Raw genomic sequence first — 23,872 nt, forward strand, 5'->3', positions numbered from 1 at the left:
TCACCAGGGTTTTGAATTATTATTATTTATTATTATCATCATGTATTATCTATGTCATGTAAATCCTAAATGTTTCTAAATTTATTATCTAAGTCCAAATTTTATGCTCTTCTGCTTCCTTGGCTCAATATCAAAATATTAAATGTACCTTATTAAAGAGTGCGAGTGCAAATAGTTTACTATTGGCTATTGAGGGCTATATACGAATATACCTACGTTCCATCCATATGACATGGCGTCTCAAATAGTCAAATGTGTGAACAAAAGGTAGGTTAAGACATTGTTAGTAATCGGAATAAAAATCCAAGGAACAAAATATCGCGTTTTCTAATATTTTAACAATATAGTATATACTGTATAACTGTATAAGATATAAAAACTTCAAATTGATAAATTTTAATTTTTAGAATATGTATTATCGTGACATTGTATTTATATAAGATATATTTTGTTTTATTTAAACCTATATATGTATTTAATTAATTATAAATAATTTTGTAATTAGCATTTAAAAAATTGAAGTGTAGATCTTTTTTCTGAGGTTCTTCGCCGGGGTTTTTATTCCGGGGATTCAACATTGTTATACCTCAGAACAATATTATAGTTTTACTACAAAGGCACAGAATAATAAATAATAATATTATTAACAAAATTAATGAATTTAATCTATTCTAACCATAGAGTACTCTATGATTCTAACAAGGATATTTTATTATGTATATTCATAGACCTTATACCACCTAAACGGTGTATGAGTTTATGGCATTTTTATTTGGAAACTCTGACTAAAGCTTGATAACACAGTGATAACACGATCTCAGATAAATGCACAGATGTAGAAAAATAATAAACAGCTTTATCAATTTATCATGTTATTATTTATTTTAATATTTTATTTCTTAGTTCTTAAAACCAACGAATTAAAATATACTTAAGCAATAAGCTAAACTATATTTTATTTTTATTAACCGTTATAGACAAATTGTTACACGATTGTTCTATAATTATGATTTAACCGAAGTATAACTGTACGCAAATATCGTTGTTCTAGACGTAATTCGTGTTTGTATAATTATATAAATTATTGTATTAGGTTGTTTATTTTTCTAAATAGCGTGTAGATCGTTAACGACGAAATCACAACTTCTACAGGCGCGTGGGTGATGTGCAAAATGGAAACAATGACAATGACATGTACCGACATGACACATGACAGCCATTTATTGAAGCAACCGACTAAAGTGCTGTTGACTCTAAGTAACGTACTTTTGCCTAAGGAAAAGCTCACATCCACACCGTCTATGATCGACGGGTTAGATTTTGAAACCGAAGTCGACCTAAGGATCGTTGGCTGTGAGTGGATTCAGACCGCTGGTATGCTGCTCAAACTTCCCCAGGTGAAATTTTTAGTTTATAAATTTCATCATGCCTACATAGGAAGTGTTGTATATTTGTAATGATGGATGACAGCTGGTGTGGTTTAATGTATGACGTGTGCTTAACTCCGTTTATTTACTTACACATAATATATACATATCTTTGATATACATATTCAGAAATCATTGAGGGCTCAGCTTTTAGCCCCCTCCCAAAAGTAGGTGTTGCAAACAACCTTAAAAACTATTAAATATATAATTATTAATTTTCCATTGTGACTTTGAGATATTGCTAATTTTAATTGTTGATGATAGAAAATAAATTCTTCATTATCAATTATAATGGTGACAACATTTTCAACAAATTTACGTGCAAGTAACTGCCTATTATTATTTAATGATGAATTATTAAGTACATATAAAGTACACATGAAAAATCACTATTAATCATCACAATATTTGTTTATATTTTTGCTTTAGGACTATAATACATTCCTAAAAATAACATAGGTACTATTCTCGATTATCCTCGAGCAGACTATCCGTGTTGTAGATTATCCATTGTCTTCTACGGAATCATCTACATACCTATAGGTATAAAAAAAAAATATAATATATCTTTACATTATACATCATTATCGGTTTAATTGGGTTGTGAATTGTGTTAGCCGATTACTCGATAACTACTCAAAATACAATGGCGCTTGTTTAATACATATTAATACTTTTTGGTAAATGTTAATACGTTTAATGAAAAAAAAAAGTGCATCCCGTATCATTGGAGATACATTATTCTATGTTAAAACATATTAACCAAAATATTACAATTTTGGTTATTAAATTTAAATTTCCAATTTATTTTTTATTATACAATTTAAAATATTTTCTATCTGCAAAATTTACTTATCCGTGGATGCCCTGCCATCCTATTTCGCGTATAATCGAAAATACACTGTAATTGTTATTGGGCCTAAATGCATAACTTTGGATGCTATTTTTGTGATAAAATATGATAAAATAATATTGGAATGTAATTCTGAATAATTGACTCATTAGTTGAATTTTAATTTGGTAGTTGTTTGAAATTAACACATACAATTATTTAATAAACCTATAAAAACCAATTATTTTACATACCTACTAACCAATTATTTTTTATTAAGGTTTTTTCTTGTATATTCATAGTTTAATTTTTGGCATCCATTAAATTAGTACCAAAAACCGTTGTTTAAACAAGTAAAAAGTGTGAAAATTAAAGATCTTTAAAAAATTATCTTATTCTGTTTTGTTTATTTATGTGTTATTATGAAATTTTAATAATGAAATATGCTATCATAATTGTAAATAATAATATAAATATGATTATTATTTACTCTTATTTGAAAGTCTTGTAATGGTGTATAACAAAATATAATATAACTAATGGTTAGCTGGTGAGGAAGAGGAATTATACATTTTATATGGTGCAGTAGTAGCCTATAGGGTGCTAACGAAATACATATTACCTTTTATATTATTGATTTTGGTTCACAACTTTTTTAAATTGAACTATATTTTAATTTTTTTTTAATTGTTCTCAACATTATCTCCTATGTGTGCACTTAATCAAGGAATTGTTATTTACATTATTTGTAATATGATTTTTATTATTTAGGTTGCAATGGCAACTGGACAAGTGTTGTTTCAACGATTTTACTATACTAAATCTTTTGTTCGCTATCCAATGGAAATAACTGCAATGGCATGCACATGTTTAGCCTCTAAAGTTGAGGAATCACCGCGACGTATTCGTGATGTTATTAATGTTTATCATCATATCCGTCAAGTTTTAAATCAAAAGTAAGTTTAAGTTATTTTATTTTTATACTATTATTATATATTTTATTTGAACTATGTTTTAATATTTTTAATCACAACTGACTAATCTGTTAGCGTATGCTTCCATCACAAATTCTAGAAATCTCTAATTTTTAAGGTTTCGACATTTAAAATATACATTTCAACTTAAATCTCAAATAATAAATATCTTTTATTTTTCAAATGTACTTATTTAACATTGGAGTTAGAGTATACGCCTTACTGTCTAATAATTAGGTTTTTAACATATTTTTTTACTAATTTTCACAAACTTGAAATATTAACTTTAATAAATTAATGCTTTCTAAGTATAATGTGATTAATTATAATTACTATTTAAGTACAAATCCTAACCCTATATTATGGTGTATGATTAAATGTCTGAAGTCTAGAAATATTTTAAGTTCATTACTTGTTAAATCACAGTTTAAAAGATGGTGTGGGTGCTATACTCTGCAATATTTATAATTAATTTTTATTATACAATAAATAAATCATGAGTAATTTTTAAACTTAGTTTTTTAATTACTGACTGTTAAACATTATCATTGGTATCAAAATATATTTATATAGGTATAATCAGTAAATATATTCGATGATTTTAATTTTAAGAGCAATACAAAAATAACTAAATAAATTTATTGATTTTTTGTTAAAATATTTCAAAACTCAGTTTAAAATATCATATTTGTGTATTCTAATATATATATTTGGCGTGTATTATCTAGGATTGAATCACTCAAACTAGATGTACCCATAATAAAATTATTTTGATAGGTTAAATAAATATTCTTAAATTAATTATTCTTTCTATTTTATTAAGTATACCAGATGATTCATTTAAGTGCCTAAACCCATTATTTTGAAAAATGAAATTGTTTAAAAATAATTTTTTACAAATTTTCATTTCATTTTTACTGTTTTATTATTGTTATATTTTAAGTTTTTATTTTTTTGAATAACATTATACATTTTTAATTTTATACTCTGAAAAAAAATACTATTTGGAGTATTTAAATTTATAAAAATCAAATTTTCGGAGAAGCAATTTACTAATTAAAGTATTCACTACTATTAAATTCTTATGTATTTAATGTTCCAAAAAAATATTTTGCGTTAGAATATGAAATTAAAAATGTGTTATTATTCTAAAACAGTGGTCGGCAATCGGCGGTCTGCGCCGCTATTTTAAACGACAAAATTTTTTTTTATTAATTTCATAATTTCAAAATTTAAGACAGTATTTATTTTTTTTCATAGTAAATAATTTAAGAATGTAAAATTTTTATTTCTATCCGGCCTGTGAACTTTTTAATTCATGAATATGACCTGAGACTCTAAAAAGGTTGCCGACCACTGTTCTAAAAAGTAAAAGGTTAAACAATTATAATTATTAAATATTGTGCATAATAAAGTAGAATTTTCAAAAAATTCGTTTTGAATGAATTAACATCAAATTATGTAAAAGAAATATCTTTAATAAAGTTAGCATTTTTCAAAATAACGAATGTAAACACCAGTGGCGCCAAGTACGTACTTATGGTGGTGCAAATGAACCACCTAAAATTGGGGTTGGGTACCTGAGTGACTAGGTCTATATAATTTGGTAAAACTGACACTTAGTAGCTTAGTAGGCCTTAGTAGGCTTTGTGTTTTAAATATTTTCTTAAGTTTTTGAATAATGAATTTTAGGTGGGTGGGTGATATTTTGTGAGAATTGAACCACCTTTTTTAATTGAACTCGGCACCACTGGTAAACACTTATATGAATCACCATTTTTAATACCTTATTAATATGCATTCATTTATATTATTAACCATGATATAAATATAACAGTACCCTTTATTTAGAAACTTAAGTAAATTCTAAGATCAAACACATTAAAATCCATTTACACATTTTAAGTCTTAGAATTTAATTTAATTTTTCTTTCTTTATGTTAAGATGTTTTAAATTACTTACATCTTAGATGTTTAATTACTTTTAGATATCCTACAGCAGTCGCATATTGCATAATTCTTAAATTTTTTAATATTTATTTAGCTATGAATAAATGCAGAATAACAATATATTTTCTTATAACATTATATATTTGTACAAGTTATATTTACCAAAACTATTTATTAATTTTAAAACCGTCATAGTCCTCAAATCTTCTAAACCAGTGTTTCCCAAACTTGTTTTATTCAACATTCCTTTTATGTTCAAAAATTGTACACCGCCCCTGATTAGATTTTTTTAAGTTTCCATTTTTTGGTCTGCGTGACAATGTTATTTTAGTTGCAGTAGTTCCTAAACATTTGTCCAAAAAAGTACAAAGATTTTAAGTATGCAATGACAAATTAATTTATTGTTTATGTGTAATATTATTATGTAAATTATAAATAAAATTGATATTATCCTAATGAGATTAATGTGCTGATGTCTTTCCAAAAAACATTCTCAATACAATGTGGATTGATAGTAATCTGCAATAATAATTATTTTTAAAATATATAATTATTAATTATATATAACATTCAATTAGTCGTGCAGCATTATGGTAATAAGACTGTTGAAGGAAAATTCAGATTTAAAAAATTAACATAGAAATAGCCATCATCCACTTTTATAATGTAATGCCCCTCAATCGATATTATAACTTCCATTGCCATCTCTTGATAGTTTTATCGCTCAGTTTAGGAAACACTTCTAACTATATTGTCAGGGATTTATGTCTTTAATATATAAAGTTTATAAACTACTTTATTAAATTTAATTTTTATTTAAATGTATCAAAAAAATCATCTGTGTAGTCTAAAAAGCACACAATTGAGAATTTGTGAATAAATGCAAATTAAAAAAAAAAAAATGGGGGTGAGTATGTTTAGTTGTTTAGTGAATCACTTCGTAGTCTTATAAATACTTAAAATAAAGTTACTAAAAAGTTACAATATGTTGACTTAATACTATAACGTGAACAAAAATACATTGATTTTGTTGCAATTGTTTTGTACTTATTTTTATTTGTAAATTGTCTAATGCAACAAAGTCAATGCTTATTAATGTTAATTCAATTGCAAATATAACGCACAAAATTTATTTTATAACTTGCGTTTTCGCAGATACTTTCCACAGCTAACTGCCGGGTGAGTTACCCTCGGTTTGAATTGTGGAGAGGAAAGCGAATGTGGTGGATTCACATTGAAATTGATGGTCGTCACGTCAAGAATACTGTTGGACCTTTTAAAAATTATATTATAACATGATTTAATCAAAAATAAGCTAAGAGGTTCCCTCTAAAAAAAATTGTTAGGGTTTTTCAATATATTTATGTATATATAAACATATATATATATATATATGATTATATATTAATTTATTATTTATCAAAACAACAGGTAAAGTATAAAATCAATGTACATAACATATTATGTGCTCTATTTAGTAATTATACTTAATCATAAAAGTTTGTACTAAACAATTAAAGAATTTCACAGACTAAGGTAACTGTTATTTCCACAATGAGATTCAAGATAACAAATCATATTTGAATATGTTATGAACCATTTGAACATAATTATTCTCCATCTTATAAGGTACTTCTCTTTGTAATCTTTAAAAAGAATTTTATAAAATCTAAAGTTGAAGTGAACTTAATACATGACAAATTTAAAAGTTGTTAAATTATCTAAGGGTCTGATAATTATTATGTTTAAAGATGTTAAATGTATTTTGGATTAGTATTTATGACATTTAACCTACTTATGACTTTAATATTAAGCAATCTTAATTCATATAATCAGAAACTTAATTATTTTTGAATATGTAATATTTAGTATTGTGTTTAGTACATATATATATATATATATATATATATATATATATATTATTAGATTTAGATTTAATTATATTATACATCATAATATTTAATGTATTCAATATGTTTTTAGCGAAAAGATTGATTTTTTCATTTATTATTAATATCATACTAAAAATATATATAATATTAAATTATTATGGTTTTTGGTATATATTTAAATTTTTATGACTTGGTAAATCAGAATCGGTTTATTTTGAGTTCAATAGACAAATAGTCAATTAAGTGGCAACTTCTCTATAAGAAAATATAATAATGTATAAAATAAAAACAATAGTTAATATAATTTTACATTTAAGTAAATGGAGTATTCTATGAATTATTAAGATTTAAGAATTTAAATATGAAGATTAAATTAACAATAACTATTTATAAGAATGTTATTCATTGATAAATATAAATAGTAGTGTATTTTTCTATAACAATTAGTTCTTCTAAATAAATAATACATTTAGTCAGTTGTGGTTGATCATACTGTCCATTTTTTATTGTTTTAATATGGTATTGCCATGTCATCACTAGTTCAAAACAAGACAAAAATTACCCCGCCACTGTTGCAGATTAATTACACCGTTGGTACTTGATCAAAATTATGTTCAGAAAAAGACGCAGGTAATAAAAGCGGAACGACGTGTGCTCAAGGAGCTTGGCTTTTGTGTACATGTTAAACACCCACATAAACTCATTGTAATGTACCTACAGGCACTTGGCTTTGAAAAACACCAATCAATAATGCAGATGTCCTGGAACTATATGAATGATTCATTACAAACCGATGTATTTGTTCAATTTGATCCAGAAACTATTGCTTGTGCTTGCATATATCTATCGGCTAGGAAATTAAAAATACCTTTGCCAAAAAGTCCAGCATGGTACTCTTTATTCAATTCAAATGAAACAGACATCCAGGACATCTGTCGTAAAATACTCAAACTTTATCTTAGGCCAAAAGTGAGTAACAAATTATAGTTTGTGCTTCAGTATAATCATATTTGTTTGATGTTACTTTTTCAGATTATCACAGAAGTTTTAGAAAAGCGTGTAGAAGAATCAAAGAAAGAATATGATCATGCTAAGGAGCAAGCTAAAGAAGCTATTGCTCATTCAGTAGTACAAACAGAAGTAATAACATTTAATCCCAGTAATGGAATAACTGCTGCTATCCCAAAAAATATTAGTTCAATCACCCCAAATAAGTATGCATTTTCTCTCGAGTTCTACATACACACACTTATATATTATGTTAATTATTTTAAATTTATCTTATAGAAAACCAATAAAAAAAAGAAGTAGAACGCCTTTGAAAACTAAGTCTAGAAGTAAAAGTCCAAGACATTTAAAGAAATCAAAAAAAAGAAAGTAATAAAAATAAAATTAATTTTTCTAATTTTATAACATGCAAATACTAATAATATTATTTTAAGTACAGTGCTTTTTAACAACTAATCGATTTTATAGTTTTTATGATTGTTATGAATATTTTTAGATTCTGAACCGAGTGATTAGTTATATTTCACAAATAATTCTATCTTATTCAAAATTACATATTTGTTTTCTTTGTAAACTATAAACAAATAAATATTTTAAAAAGTATAAGACTAATTGAGATTATGATTTACGAGTCTCTATATATTCAGGTTAAGAATAATTCAATAATCACTTTTGTATACAAAGATTGAATTTCTAAACACAGTCAATGTTGTCATTTGTTATTTATAGTTACTATTGCTGGTTGACAAATAATTATTCTTAACCTAACTATAGTATGATGACAAATATTATTTATTCCATATTTATATTTGATAAAACATAAACATATTTTATTGTTCTATAAAAAATTGAGGCGATTTTCTAATGCATTACATTTAATTATTTTTCAGATTAGTACCTACTTACAGAAACTATAAAGACTACAAAGATTACAAAAATTATAGAGGCAATGAAAATTTTAAATCTAAATCTAGGAACTACAACTATCGTAAAAAATATTAACAATTGTATACTTATAAATTATAATATACTCTTAAAGTATGTTATATTAAAACATTGCTTGTTTAGTAAATTTCAAACCAATTACATTTTTTTCAAATCTATATAATGTGTGTGTGTGTGTGTGTGTGTGTGTGTGTGTGTGTGTGTGTGTGTGTGTTAATTAATTAATTAAATTTTAAATAAGTTAAGTCCATTATGAAGTATCTTTATTAATGTAATATAATAGGTTTGACTAATAGCCTCCTTTTTATCATGATTTACAGAAATAGAATGTCTTAAAAACATTTAAAATAGTCATTATAAAGTTATTTATTGATATTATTGACAGAAAAAAAAAAACAATTTTGAAATTAATTAAATTTTGAACAAATGAGGGTAATTCATAATTCATAATTACCAACTATGAAATTCGCAATTTAAAAATTTATATTTTTTCAATAGTTAGATAAAACAAGTTGGTTGATGAACATACCTTGTTAATATTTATTATTGTATAATATATTTAATAATAAAATCAAAATTTCAAATTTTGTTTACAATTTAAGATCATTTATGTAATGTTAAAATTAATAAAATTAAGAATATAGAATCAGTGATGGATTTACAGAGGGAGAATTCAAAGATACTACAGGACTCTAGACACCAATATATATATTTATTATACTTAGTTATTTAAACACCTATTTCAAATATTCTATAATTATATGTTATTTATTAAATTATAAATAATTATTTAACAGTGATATATTTATAGTTTAATAAAATCGTCAGTAATCGGTTATTTGTTTACTTTTTTCTAAAGGGGAAATTATGCTATCTCTGTTTATTTCATACCATTGAAATGTATAAATGTTTATTTGACCACTGACAGTTGATACTGGTACTACAATTGACAGTCTACGCTCAATATGAAAATAAAATATCATAAAAATAATACCTTTGAAATACATATTATTTTACATCTCCTCCACTAAAAAATTGTTGAAAATCCACCACTAATTAGAATCACTATAATTTATTTAATTTAGTGTTTCGACACATTATGTTTGGATAGTTAGAAATTAGTTAAAACAATTATTTCACTAAGAATTAATTAGCAAAAGAGGATTAATAAATTGGCCAACTTAATCACTAATAAATTTTTATTTATTTTTTGGTGGGATTATACAAGTACTGTGTAACTTTCTGTCTTTTTGTACAAGGAACTAGTGACATATTTATTGGGGTGGGGGGGCTCCTCATATAGGAAAATATATTATTTGTCTTTTGACCCCCCTCCCCATTTTTAGATATTTGTATATGGTTATAGTCTTATTTTTCTGTTTATCAATAGGTAATAAAATGCTAAGATGTTTGGCATCAACAATTTTAATCATATTTCCTCCCTTAAATAAGTCCTAAATACTGCTAGGAGCATCTTTACAAGAACTTCATTAGATTAAAATTTATTTAAAAAAATGATGAATGAATATTCATTATTCAATATTCATAATTCCTATGACACAATTTTATTACAAAATGATGGAACTGTAAAATGTATTTGTGCAAAGCAATTCAGGATGGACATTGTATTATATAAATTATTAACAAGTAGTTTGTTCTTTATCATTATCAGATTTAAATTAGGTATTTTTTTGGAAATTATAAAAATCTAACAAAATTTGCTATACTTTTAAACATTTAAACTATAAATTTCACTCAATCATTAAAAATTCAATAATATTATAACTATAAGTATCTCAATAAATTGACTATTATCTTTGAAAAACATTTTTTTTTTTTAATGTTTTTTTAAATATATAAATTTCAAATTTTAGTAAAATGGATAAGGAAATTAGTTACATACTTATATTTTATATTTAAAATATTACAAAGATATTCATAATACAACTTAATACACTAGATTACTATCTAGTAGGTACCTACTGTAGTACTGTACATATAAATTATTATACTGGCTAAACCAGATTTCTGGATAAATTATATTGGCCTTGTTTAAAAAAGTCCAATCAAATTAGGCAAAGATAATCTAGTTTTTTTTAACATTAGGTATTTAGGTTCATAACTCAGGATAAACTAATATTGCCTAGGTTAATAATATACGACAAATAAAAATATACTGGACGATTCCTGTATTGAACAACACTCATTATTTCACAATCTATTAACGTTTTTGAAAAATATTTTTTAATTTTTTGAATGACAATATACATTTTTAAATTCATGTTCTGAAGAAAAATATAATTCAGAGTTAAAATCAAAAAAATCAAAGTTTGAACGAATATTTAATCAATTATAACTTTATAAGTATTTAAAATGTTGGTAAGTAGAGTAATAGACCAACATTTTGCAGGGTATCTCCGTATACATATCTCACCGAAACTTAACATATTTGTCTTAACTGATAAACTACTCGTCCGAATTTCAATTTGTATGTATCGAAATAAAACGAAAAATATTCTGCTTTATAGCATTAAGTAAAAATCATGTCATTCAAAAAGTAAAAGCTTAAAAAATTGTATCGATAGAAAATATTTTCAAACACAGATTTTTTTTTTTTATAAATGTTTATATAATGATTAATGAGTGTTATTTGATAAAAGAATACCCCTATATATACTTATATTATTTTTACAAATAATTATTCAATAACATAAATTATAAAACTCTTCTAATAATCATTAATACATAATATTAAAGCTTTATTTATTTTTAATTATTAGCCAAGGTTATTTAGGTTTATTCTATAACATGAACTTCAATATACAAAAAAATAAATTATATTAGCCTAAACTGGACACTGGTTAGTTTTATGTGTTTGAAGAAAGTAATTTAATCATGAAATCAGGTTTGACCTGTTACATATTTACACAATATGTATTGTTTTTTATTATTTTCAGGTACGTCGTACCTACTCTTAAATTATCATATTAATATAAAACAAATATTATAGGTATTTATTTTGATTAAAAAAAAAAAAAGGTAGGTAAATATAATATAGTATACTCTATTCACATTAAGAACCATTCTACGCATTGACCAGTTTTCATTGTTAGTGGCCAGGTAATCTAGATGTCCAATTCGTCACCGCCGATAGAGACTAATTGACTATATAAAAAACTATTATCACGAGTGAAATGTTTATGGAACAGTATCCCTGCACACAATTCGGTGCATGTGTGCAGATCTTAACGTGGATAGAGTAGGTATATTGTATTTAATAATTTATAAATATTATAAATACATAATATATTTGTATTGTGTAAAAATTATTTGTAAGTGTTAAGTTCTTGTAAAATTAGGTTTTAAAAAATAAATAATTAATCAACTGTGATAATATACGATTTTGTTATATATATAGTTTAAAAATTGTATATTTATGTACTTAATTGATTTAGTCCCTTAATATTTTCATCTTTATGATGAGATATATATTTTAGTTACCTACTGAGTGGAGCTCAGTATAATGTACCATTTTTCATTAATTAATTTTTTTCTGTTGTTTGTTATCACATTTTGAAATAGTGAAAATGCTTCGATTTTCCACTAAGTGGATGGTTTCTAGTAGAAAATTCAAAATTGAATGTATTTGGGGGGGGGGAGGGGAGAAAAGTAAAAAATTATTCCGAATACCTACTTTTCAAAATAATCGGGGAAAAAAACAAAAAAAAAAATCAAGGAATACCACAATTTTTTACGCAAAACCAGTTTGTTTTATAACAACATTTTCTATACGTGGTACAATTTTCAAAATATTTTTATGTAATAACCATGGTCCATATTCACATCATATTTTATCAATAAAAATAAGAAACTGTAAAGAACTCGTTAAAAGGAAAGACAGAAAATGATCTGCATATGCGTCAAAACAAATTAATACGCCGAGAGTTAAATTAATTAAGTTCATCAGTCACTACTCACTAGTCTATGACACCAGAATAAATTGTTCAGTAAATCCTAAGTCTTATAAAGGGTGAAGGGAAATGTTGAATGAGTAGGTATAATAATTTTCCATCATCTATAATTATTAATTTATAAAATGGTTCTACTTCTACACTAATTTAAAAAAAAAAGGTTTCCATTGTTTATAAATTATGCGCTAATGAGTTGTAGCTAATTTTTTGACGGGGCGAAACCGCAAGGACAAAACTCTCGTTTACTTGTACTGGTCCTGTAGCTAATATATGTAACTATTGTAATTTGTATTATAAAAATTATACACAAAATAATATCAAACGTGAAATGCAAGCCAATTATTAAATATATATATTATTATATTTTTAATTTTAATTTTTACTATGTACGAGATTAAAATAAACTCATATTTATTATTCCATTTATAAAAACAATATAATTTTATTAACTAATATAAAAATATAAACTATAAATAATGGATTATATAATAAATTATGAATAAATTATTAGTAGTTAAATAAGCTATAGCCTAAAGTTATATTATTAAATATGAATAAACCTATATATGTTGCCATGTTGGTAAATTGGCTTTACGGAGAAAAATATCAATTTGGCGATCATAAAAATCATGGCTAAAGAACCATGTAGATCTAGATGGTCCCTAGGGGATTTAGTTGACAGACGAACAAATTAATTTATGGGGGATCTAGTTTACCACCGAGGATCTAGGTAATACGTCACCTGTAGTCGTATAAAATTACACAAAAGATAGGACTGGGGGCATGGTCTCAGAATAGATGGATTAATCATCTATTTAATTTACTTAGTGGCGTAGGTTGTGCAATTCGAATTAGAGATAACTTGGGTTTTATCATAAGTTCATAAGAGAGAGAAATTCCAGCTCTAAGAAGCACAGATATATAAAACCATAAAACCATAGAGTAATCACTCTATTACTCTATGAAAAAACAAATCCCCGAAAACACTGTCTACCAACTTGCACATTTTATCATACCGTATTACCGTATGTTATATATAGTTATTTACGTCTATAGGTACTATGCGTATTTTCCACCTTGGTATTACCAATATTTTGTTAACAGTGTGTTGATTCGTTGAATGTGCACAAACAAACGTGAATAAGTGTGAAGAAAGCTATGTCATCTGTCGCGTCGCATGTAGATATGTAGAATGTAGATACATTAGTCGACAGTCACTAACCACGAATCATGATCTACCGGGAAGAGAGTTGGGAAGATGGCAAATTTCAACTTTTGAACACGCATAATTATTTAATTCATTTTTATTTATTAGAGATAACTCGTAAACTTAAGCAAGAATAGTTAAATATTTTTCTCTTACGGCCTGTCAGTTTTATAGTATTCGTGTTCTCATGGACTACAATTTGAAAACCTATTATTTGACGCCTTGACAGTTGACGGATAGTCAAACGATTTCTAATGTCATACTTTCGTTAATGGTATTAAATTTATTACACACATTATATTATATTACCCCTAATAATTTATAAATATAAATTGACAATTATTATTCAAAATTTATTTTTAATAGAACATAACAAATAAATCTTAACTATTTACTAATATGTCCTAATATATATGTACTTGCAATCACGTACTGAAGTACTACCTACTACCTAGAATCGAGTAGGTATTTCATTTGAAGAAGATTGATAGAAACCCACCTTTTGTGAACATAACAATTGTCAAATTTACTGCGAATGAACGGAGTCCCTATCAACTATTATTAAGCAGATTTAAGGTAATTAATTGTTTATTATTAAATACACTTCATTAGTTACAAATAGGGGGTCTCTAACCTTTTTTTACGGCGGGCTAAATCTAGGATACGTTTTTTCATCGCGGTCAGAATACTATTTTTGAGGAATAAGGAATTAATGAAATTGAAGAATAGAATAGATAAGATTTATTATTATATACCTACTATATTAAAATATACTTGTGCAGTTAGAAAAATCCACCGATCACGAGTTTAATAGCATTATTGTTATTTCGGAGTCGATTGTTAAGTCTTATATGACCGACGTGTAACTGCACGAGTACCTACACTGTAAGTCAAATAAATCGACGAGTTTTTCTATTATTAGCTATAGTATAAGTATAGTATATAAGTATGACTATAATAAGTTGTAATGCATAACATTAAATGAAAAAATTGATAAATTCATTTTATTTAACTAATTAAATAAATTAAAAACAATGAATAAGGTACTAGATTATATATTATTTTCAAAACATAAATAAGCTATAGGCGAGCCGCGGTTAAAAAACTTTGGTGCGCTGGTCCGGTTCGTGGGTCGTAGGTTGGAGACTACTGCATAACTATTAAACAATCTGCTAGTTCTTAAAAGTATGTATCATTAAAGAATTAAATAAGTAAACTCAAATATATAGCCATATAAGGAATACATGTATTAATACTATCTAAAATTGCTATGTAATTATTTATTTCAATATTGCTTATACAATGTAATATAATCTAATAATAATATAATAATATATATATATATTCGGTTTTATATTTATTTATTTTATTTATTTTTATTTAAATCAAAAAGATTACTGGGACTCACTGAGAGAACTCGTGTGGAGGCCTAGGGTTATCTAAGTATACAGTATTCTTAATAATATATTATATATCTGAAATATAAGACATAATAAATAGAAATACAATAAAATAACATGATATTAGATTATACAATATTTTAAATTTTAAATTTTACACGCATTATATTCATATTGGAGCCAAAGGGAAATATGCTTTTTAAAAGAAGGTATTAAAGGCATATTAATTATATGAATAGGCAACAAGTTATATATCTGAGTTCTCAAGAAATGGTATACTTTATGGCATCCAGTTTTTTTGGCCAGTCTAAAGAAGTTATTGGCTGCGTGTCTACTACTGTCTAGTGTTAACTTCATGGCTAATAGGAGATAATTGGTTGTGTTTTTTTAAGTATATGGTAATAATTTTTATGTATAAATTGTTTATATCAAGAACGTTAAAATCTTTATATAGTTTATTTTGTTGGATATATATATATCCAATCTTTTTTACTCGCAATCCTAATAATTGCATTTTGGAATTTTTAAAGCTGCACTAGCTTCATTATCATAAGCCCCTCCCCATCCTATTATGCCGTATGTAATTATTAATTCAAATAGTGTTAAATATATATTTCTCATTTCCTTTATTGGTAATATCTATCACGTACCTAATTGTTTTATTATGTGTATCATTTTTCTTAATTTGCTAGACATAGAATTTATTTGTATTTTCATGTTAGAACATATTTCAATACCTAAATATTAATGGTTTTTAACTACGATAACTGATTTATAAGAACACGAGTCTTTTGTTTTACATTTATTTTCATGGAGTTTTATATCTTTTATTGGCGGTAAATGTGTGTCTAGATAAAGAGTATAGTATGATAGCTGATTTGTTGAAGTTAAGGAACAAATCATTATTACATAGTCAGTTATTAATTGATTTTAGATCGTCCTCAATGTATCTTAGCACTTCGTTCCAGGTGTTATCTATACAGGTCAGTACAGTATCATCACTATCATTAGCGTAACTTATTATATGGCTTTTTAGATTTAATAATTTAATTTCGTTCAATTCAATATTAAATAGAACCGGCGAAAGCGTTGTGCCTTGTGGTACACCACATTTTATTTAATTTTAATTTTATTATATTACTTTATTATATTTAAATTTCAAACATTTATACAACCCTATAGCACAATATTTGGATGAGTGCAATAGGTATAAATTAGTACACATTCCATTCGTGACATTTTAACAATACTACCATTTATTTTAATAAATGTTTTTTTCATCTCCCTGCATGTAAATTAATATTAAATTAAATTATAATGATCAATCGTCGAAAAATTTAAAACTAATTTAATTTAAATACATTTATTTCTATCAAAAAAACAAGACGCTCAACTTTTAAGTGTTTTTAATTCTGATTGGTGATTATAATGATTGAAAAAATATTAAATAATATTAATTGCCAATTTTAGTGAAATACTGTTAACAATTTTGACGGTAAAATTAATTAAGTTGTTTGAATGTTTTTTTTAGATAATTTGGTGGCTATATTTTATTTTAAATATGTATTGTAAACTATTTATATTATTACCAGAAAGATTAATCAAACGTTACTTTTCTAGTAGGTATTGGGCATGAAACTCTTTATTCGACGTGATATACTATACCAGTATACTGCTGTCAAAATATGTACCGAAATAATACATAATATTGTATAGGTGTTACATACAATAATGCTCTTGAAGTCTTGTATTTTGTAAAAATTATTATCTTTAATGATATATTTGTCTGATAAATAACATATCAAAATAGCATACAACAACACAATTATAGTTAAAATAATAACCCATCCAACGTTTCGGGATCTAAATAAATACACACGTACAGTTTGTACATCTGGTTTCTTCTGTTGAGAGGTTATACCTTAGTACCTAGTTATATACTGCGTGTTACAATGTAAACCTTTTAGGTACCTACGTAATTTAGCACGCAAACTTCAAACTTTTTGTCGACCATATTAGTGTTTGTCTAATATATATCACTAAACAGGTATTGTGGGATAACAAAAAAATTAAAAACATAATTTTGCATGTTTATTCAATGGCCTATAATATAGTGTAATTTAAATAGTACCTAACCTTGTTCGGTTAGAGACATGAAATAACGATGATATTTCACTTAACAACATTTAAATAACGTAGACAACGATATTGAATTGAGATATAGTTAGTTATAGTAGACATTTATTTTGTCTAAGTAAATTTTTCTAACTGCAGTTTATTATTTTTATGTTGTACCGAATACTGAGCATAATACAAATATAAAAAGATTAGAAGAATTTAAATTATATTTTAATAATATTCTGTTTTAATAATGGTAAGTTTCTAAATTTTAAATACATAAAGATAATATATGGTTTTTATGTTTGGATCTTATAAAAATAAATAATTGATCAAAACATAATTTTTTTTTTATGTAAACTCATTAATTTCAGTATATATATATATTCCATTTCTACTTAAGCACCTACATTTTAAAAATTCTTATACAAATATTAGAATTAAAAACTCTTTTCATATAAAAAATAATAAACTCATTATCGCAGCAAATGTTTTAATGTTAGTTGGGAACAATGTAAATACTAATTTATAGTAATTATTCAGCACTACAAATGTGAATATTATTTAACATTTAGTTAAATTTAAATGATATTAATATATATTTTGTGGTTGTTTTTGTATTTATTTTTATTCTCCGATTTTGTTTATTTTTAGTATTTCTTTCATTCTTTGGGAATAAATATTAGGTATATATTATTATTATATCATAATTGACATAATTTTAAAACCTTAGGTATTATTTTAGTAAAATTTTATTAGTATTTTTATTAAATTGTTTTTCTGATAAATTCTTATTGTCTTGTAATGGAGTGGTTCCGTATATGAATAAATAAATAAATCGTTCATCATATCAGTGGCGTGCTCAATGGGGGGGGGGGGAGATCAAGGTGTCATATCCCCCCTTTGGATTTTTTTTTGTAATGATTTATTATCTACATGAAAAAAATTTAGGTTCTATAACAAGTCAAAAATGAATATCCCTCCCCCTTTTAAAAAAGCTGAGCACGGCACTGCATCATACTATATGCAGTGTTTTATTTATACTTAATTCAATATTAAAAATTCAGGGAACTTGTATTGATTCATGTCCAGAAACTTGGTATCACATACGAAATTGAATTACAAAATTAAATTAAACTAATTTAACAATTTTTCTGGCCGTTTAAGATTCTGAGCGGAGCAATGATGTATTGATTTTACAACGATATTTTTTATTTTTTTTTTTGTGTATAATATATACATAATAGTTAGTTAAGAAATGATAAGATTTTCAACTTTGAGGGTGGTTTTTGATAGAAAATTATATCTACGTAGTTTGTACTTAGGAGAGGTCAAAATTAAAAATTCTCACTATACACAATTATTTTTTTTTTGGATATCTGAAGTTAAAATTTGGACGAAATTACATAGATATACATAAAGGATAAATTACGATGTTAATTATTTTGTTATAATTCAAAAACATTATTGGTGAAGAAATACAACATTTACGTATAACATAATTAAATTTTCAAAATATGTAGATTTATTTTAAGATATTATAGTAAAAATATATATTATTATAATTTATAATAATATAATAAATATAATATTTTCTGAAAATTTTCAATCTACCGTGAAATTAATAGTAAAATAAATTGCTTTAATAGAAATATCAAAAAATAAATACTCGTAATAAAATGTATATAGGTACTTATTGTGATGTAGGCTGACAGCTCGTTTCCGCTAGAATCGCTTTTCACTATACAATGATATATTATTGAATTCAAATTTAACATATCCATCAAAGCGACATACTCGTCACTTACTGTATGAGAAAGCGGTCCCATCTGGCCCACCTTTTTTGTATTGTTTTTTAAAATATGTCCAACAAGGACAACCATTTATAAGTTATGAGCAATTTTCCAAAACCATCGCTAAGTTCACACCAACAGTTAACACTTCACTGAACACAGAATTAATTAAAATAATTAATTTATCTTTAGTTATACATTTATAATCATAGAATCATATATCTGAAATAATTGCATTTATTAATTCAAGTGGCTAAAATGGAATTGGATATTATGTGGTCTATGTAAGAATGTAAGACTTAGACATAACAATAGATTACAGAATAACATAAAAACTTAAATCACATAATTGGTAAAATAAATAATTTAATAAGTGTGGTACTAGTATATCACACACCATTTTTACATTAAAAATATAAACCAAATACATTAAATTGTTTGTTATTTAAAAATATCAAATTCAAATATCATTTGATTCATATAGGTATATTATGAAGAATCGTATACTTATATATTATATTAAAATTTAAAAAAAAAACAATTATTTTTAATAAATTATTTAAGTGAATAGAAAAAAATAATTTCACAACAAGAAAGCGGTGCTTAAACAAAAGTTTTGTTTAAAATGTATAGAAGTTCATCAAAAGGTGGGACCTTTTCAACGAAAATTAACAAGCCGTAATGAACGATTTTGAATTGTATTTGAAGTGATGTTGACTGTTGGCATGAACTAAGAAGCAGTTTTAGAAAATTGCTTATATCTTTTTAACGACTGTTCAAAAAATAGTAAAAGCATTCAAGTTTCAAATAATGTTGAGTAGATTTGATTGAATTCTATTACATGTGTACCTAAGTTTATGGACGTACTTGATTCTGTTACATATTAAGTTTTGAGCGGAATATTCGTCGTTGGCTATAGTGGTTACTAATTACTATAGTCTATAATGGTTGCGTTAAATTAAAATTAAAAATAAATTATAATAAATGAACAAAAATTTAAAGATATTTAATGATATTTAATGTTTATATTTAAATTTCACTAGATACTAATTGTATAAAAAAAAAACAATAATATACGTAATATCAAAACATTTAAAGTCTATGATTAATATTAAGTTACAAAAACAAAATGACTAAAATTAATCGATGGAAAATTGTTATTTTCAAACTTACGGGGAAATTTTGTATTACATTAATAATTTTTATACCAAGAGTTAAAATTTTTATCAAATATAAACTGAAAAACCAGTTATAAAATTTAAAGTTACTATAAATAGAAATTACGTAATGATGTATGAATGTTTTCGTTTAAGTATACATAGATACCTATATTACATCAAAATTTGAACTTCAATAATCACTAAATCACTTATAAAATATTGTGAATACGTATTTCTGATATTTTTATTTATTATAAATATTAAATACTATATTATGTTATCAATATAAAATGTCATAAATTGTAAAAAAACAAAAATAGTGAAATATTAAATCTCTATAAATAGAACCAAAGATTTTGAAAATAATTTTAATAAATATGGAAAGGTTCATTAAAATAATTGTATTATATTATGTTTATACTAAACGAACTATATATATAAATAATTTGTGTATTTCTCTAAGGATTTAAAGTTAATATTAAGTTATTAGTTATTAAAAATGCGCAATCCAAAATTAGTTGAATTGGTAAATAATTATAATATTATCTCTGTGGTCATTGTTCTAAGAGTTAAGAATTTACATTTTAATATAAATTATAATAATCTTTGTTAGTAGTTTTAAATCTTTATGAATTATATAACCACAATTTTGATTCATAGGTAATCAAAATATTATATTATGATACTTTCAAAAATTATTTTAATTAAAGCGATAATGTATAATTATTATTATCTACTAACTTTTTTCAATTTTATTTGGTTGACTAATTTAATTTAATCACAAATAAATGATTAAACTTGATATTGTAAAAAAAGTGAAAAGATTAATATTCAGATTTTAAAATATGATATTGGGATGTTATATGGCTCACTTTGTGTAGAAAATTTTAGTAACACCTGTGATACAAGTTTGAGCACGCCTATAGTATACAAACTGCATACTGTTGACCCAACTAATTACTTTTTCACAATCGTCTGTTTATTTTAAATTGCTGTTCTTTGTTAATTGAATATTGTATTACATTATTACCTTAAGTTTTCGTCCAAGTGACAGCTTTTTATTAATATTAATGGCCATTAAGCTAATTAATATTAAATAATAACCAATGTTTAAAATTCTTTGTCGTATATTATTATGATCATTGTAAAATATTTTCCTTAAATTCAGTACGCTAAAAATTATTTATTAAATAACATTTTTTAAATCTACGACTATAATATATATACATATACAATCTTAAAAATTCTTTTAAAATTTAGAATAAGTAGAATAATCACTAATACTGTATAATACTATTATATCCCGGCATAATTAATCAGATCATATTATGATATTATATAATGAAATATTGAAAATGTCTAAATAGATGCATATAAGTCGTAAATGTTATTTTTAATTATAATATATATTATTACCCATCAAATAATATAGGTACCTACTACCCATCTATTATACATACCATGGCCGCGGGCTTTGAGTATTGAAATTGGTACATTTTTTGAAAACTATCGAAAACTTAAAATCATGTGTGTTTTCTGTCTTTAATTTTTACGAGTATCATAGTGCGTAGGTATAGTGATTTATAGAAAATATTCATGAGATAAATAGCGTGATACATGTTTGGATCGTCAATTGGATTTTTCTATTTATAGTTTTATACTTAATAGGTATGTCGTACGTGCGTAATATTTATTCGTATTTTAAAGCTTATCGCCCTTCGGTGATAAATTATTAAGATAAAGAATGAATAATAGTAATATTATTATAATGTTATTAGTTATTACTGTTATTATTAGTTATATTCGTGTAGTCTGTAGTATGCACCCATTGCAACAGCAGCTGACCTGAAATCTGAATGTTTTACGTTGGTTAGATTTGGTGTGACGTGAAAATTTTCTGAAAGATAAAATGTACTACATTTTCACTAAGATTGAAACTTGTAAACTACTGTACTATTTATTTTGTCTATCATTAACTATTTAACACTATATGCAATTAGGATAACTCTGTTTAATAAGTTGCAATCGTTTGAAAGTTTTTGCAAAAATGGGTGAAAATAAATAAATAAATAAAATGCTGAACGGTTTATATTATTTTTATATGACATAACATATACGGTATTACCTATACATGTTTTCATACACGTATAAATACCTATATATGTAATAGATATAACATAGACATTAACAATGGGTACTAATTTAGTCTTATTCGCAAGATAAGAGTACTTCATTGTTTAAACATTTATCGAATTGAAAATTCACTTTAAAATATACCTAATATTATTTTTATATTCATAAAATACTTTTTTATAGTTTTGTCTAGTTATTGTATATTCTGTTTTACTACCATAATGCAAGTACCTATGTCCTCTACAAAATAAATTATGTATTTTTATAGCAATGCCTTCTTAAATTTATATGATAAACGGGTATAGCAATTTAAATGTGACATTTTTATAGTATAATATATTTGTATTGCAAGATCTTTATTTTTTTGTATTTTTTTTCAAGGATGGTTTAGAATATTTTAATACCTTACAAATGATTTTTTAAATTAAGAAAAAATTGGGGAACTCTTTTTGCTTTATAGTAAGTGTTAAGTGTAACACAGTGAATTGTTATATACATGTTAAATTTAAATTCAATAATAAATCATAGGAAATGATTCTGAGCGAATACAGTTTGTCGGTCTATATTTTTAAAAGGATAATTCATTATACCGTGTGCTCAATTTTAAAGGTAATAGGAAATATTTCAAACGAGTAACCTTGAATTTGATTCTGATTTTTTTAATTGGGCACAGAACATATAAATACATATGTTTTTGATAAATTTAAATTTTAAACCATTTTTCCGTGCATGTACAGTAAAATAAAAATGTCTTGATCAAGAACCATTGTTTTTAAAACTGGATTTGGATTGCTTTATTTTTCTGAGCATCTTTGACCTTTATATTTTGATATCTTCAAAATTTACATTTTTAGAACGATCGAAAGTTTCAAATTAGGTAATTTGTAATTATCGTACTTTTCAAAGGCCTATCATGCATTTATAGGTATTATTATAACAATTTTTTTAAATTCTAATGATAATTTTTTATAAATTCGATATAATAATAAATACACTATTTAGTTTTACTAAAAAATTGAGTCAAATACTGACGAATAGCCAAATAAAAGTCAATTTTTTAAA

At 24.8% G+C, this 23,872-nt stretch overlaps 1 protein-coding gene across 5 annotated transcripts; it reads left to right on the forward strand.

Annotated features, from left to right (window-relative positions):
• The first annotated feature begins 862 nt into the window (after positions 1 to 862).
• Positions 863 to 9,866, forward strand: LOC132932411 (cyclin-L2-like). 5 transcript variants are annotated; one of them, XM_060998779.1, is made up of 7 exons: positions 863 to 1,053; positions 1,153 to 1,397; positions 3,031 to 3,215; positions 7,654 to 8,044; positions 8,108 to 8,289; positions 8,363 to 8,452; positions 8,974 to 9,866. In XM_060998779.1, the coding sequence occupies exons 2-7, from the start codon at positions 1,164 to 1,166 to the stop codon at positions 9,083 to 9,085; spliced, it is 1,194 nt and encodes a 397-aa protein (XP_060854762.1). In that variant the 5' UTR covers positions 863 to 1,053; positions 1,153 to 1,163; the 3' UTR covers positions 9,086 to 9,866. The 5 variants fall into 5 exon arrangements, with proteins under 5 accessions (XP_060854762.1, XP_060854759.1, XP_060854760.1 ...); XM_060998776.1 differs by having other exon boundaries at positions 864 to 1,062; XM_060998777.1 differs by having other exon boundaries at positions 865 to 1,028; positions 1,094 to 1,397.
• Positions 9,867 to 23,872: the final 14,006 nt, after the last annotated feature.

This window comes from Rhopalosiphum padi, chromosome 1, assembly GCF_020882245.1.
Source record: "Rhopalosiphum padi isolate XX-2018 chromosome 1, ASM2088224v1, whole genome shotgun sequence".
Taxonomy (NCBI): Eukaryota; Metazoa; Arthropoda; class Insecta; order Hemiptera; family Aphididae; genus Rhopalosiphum; species Rhopalosiphum padi.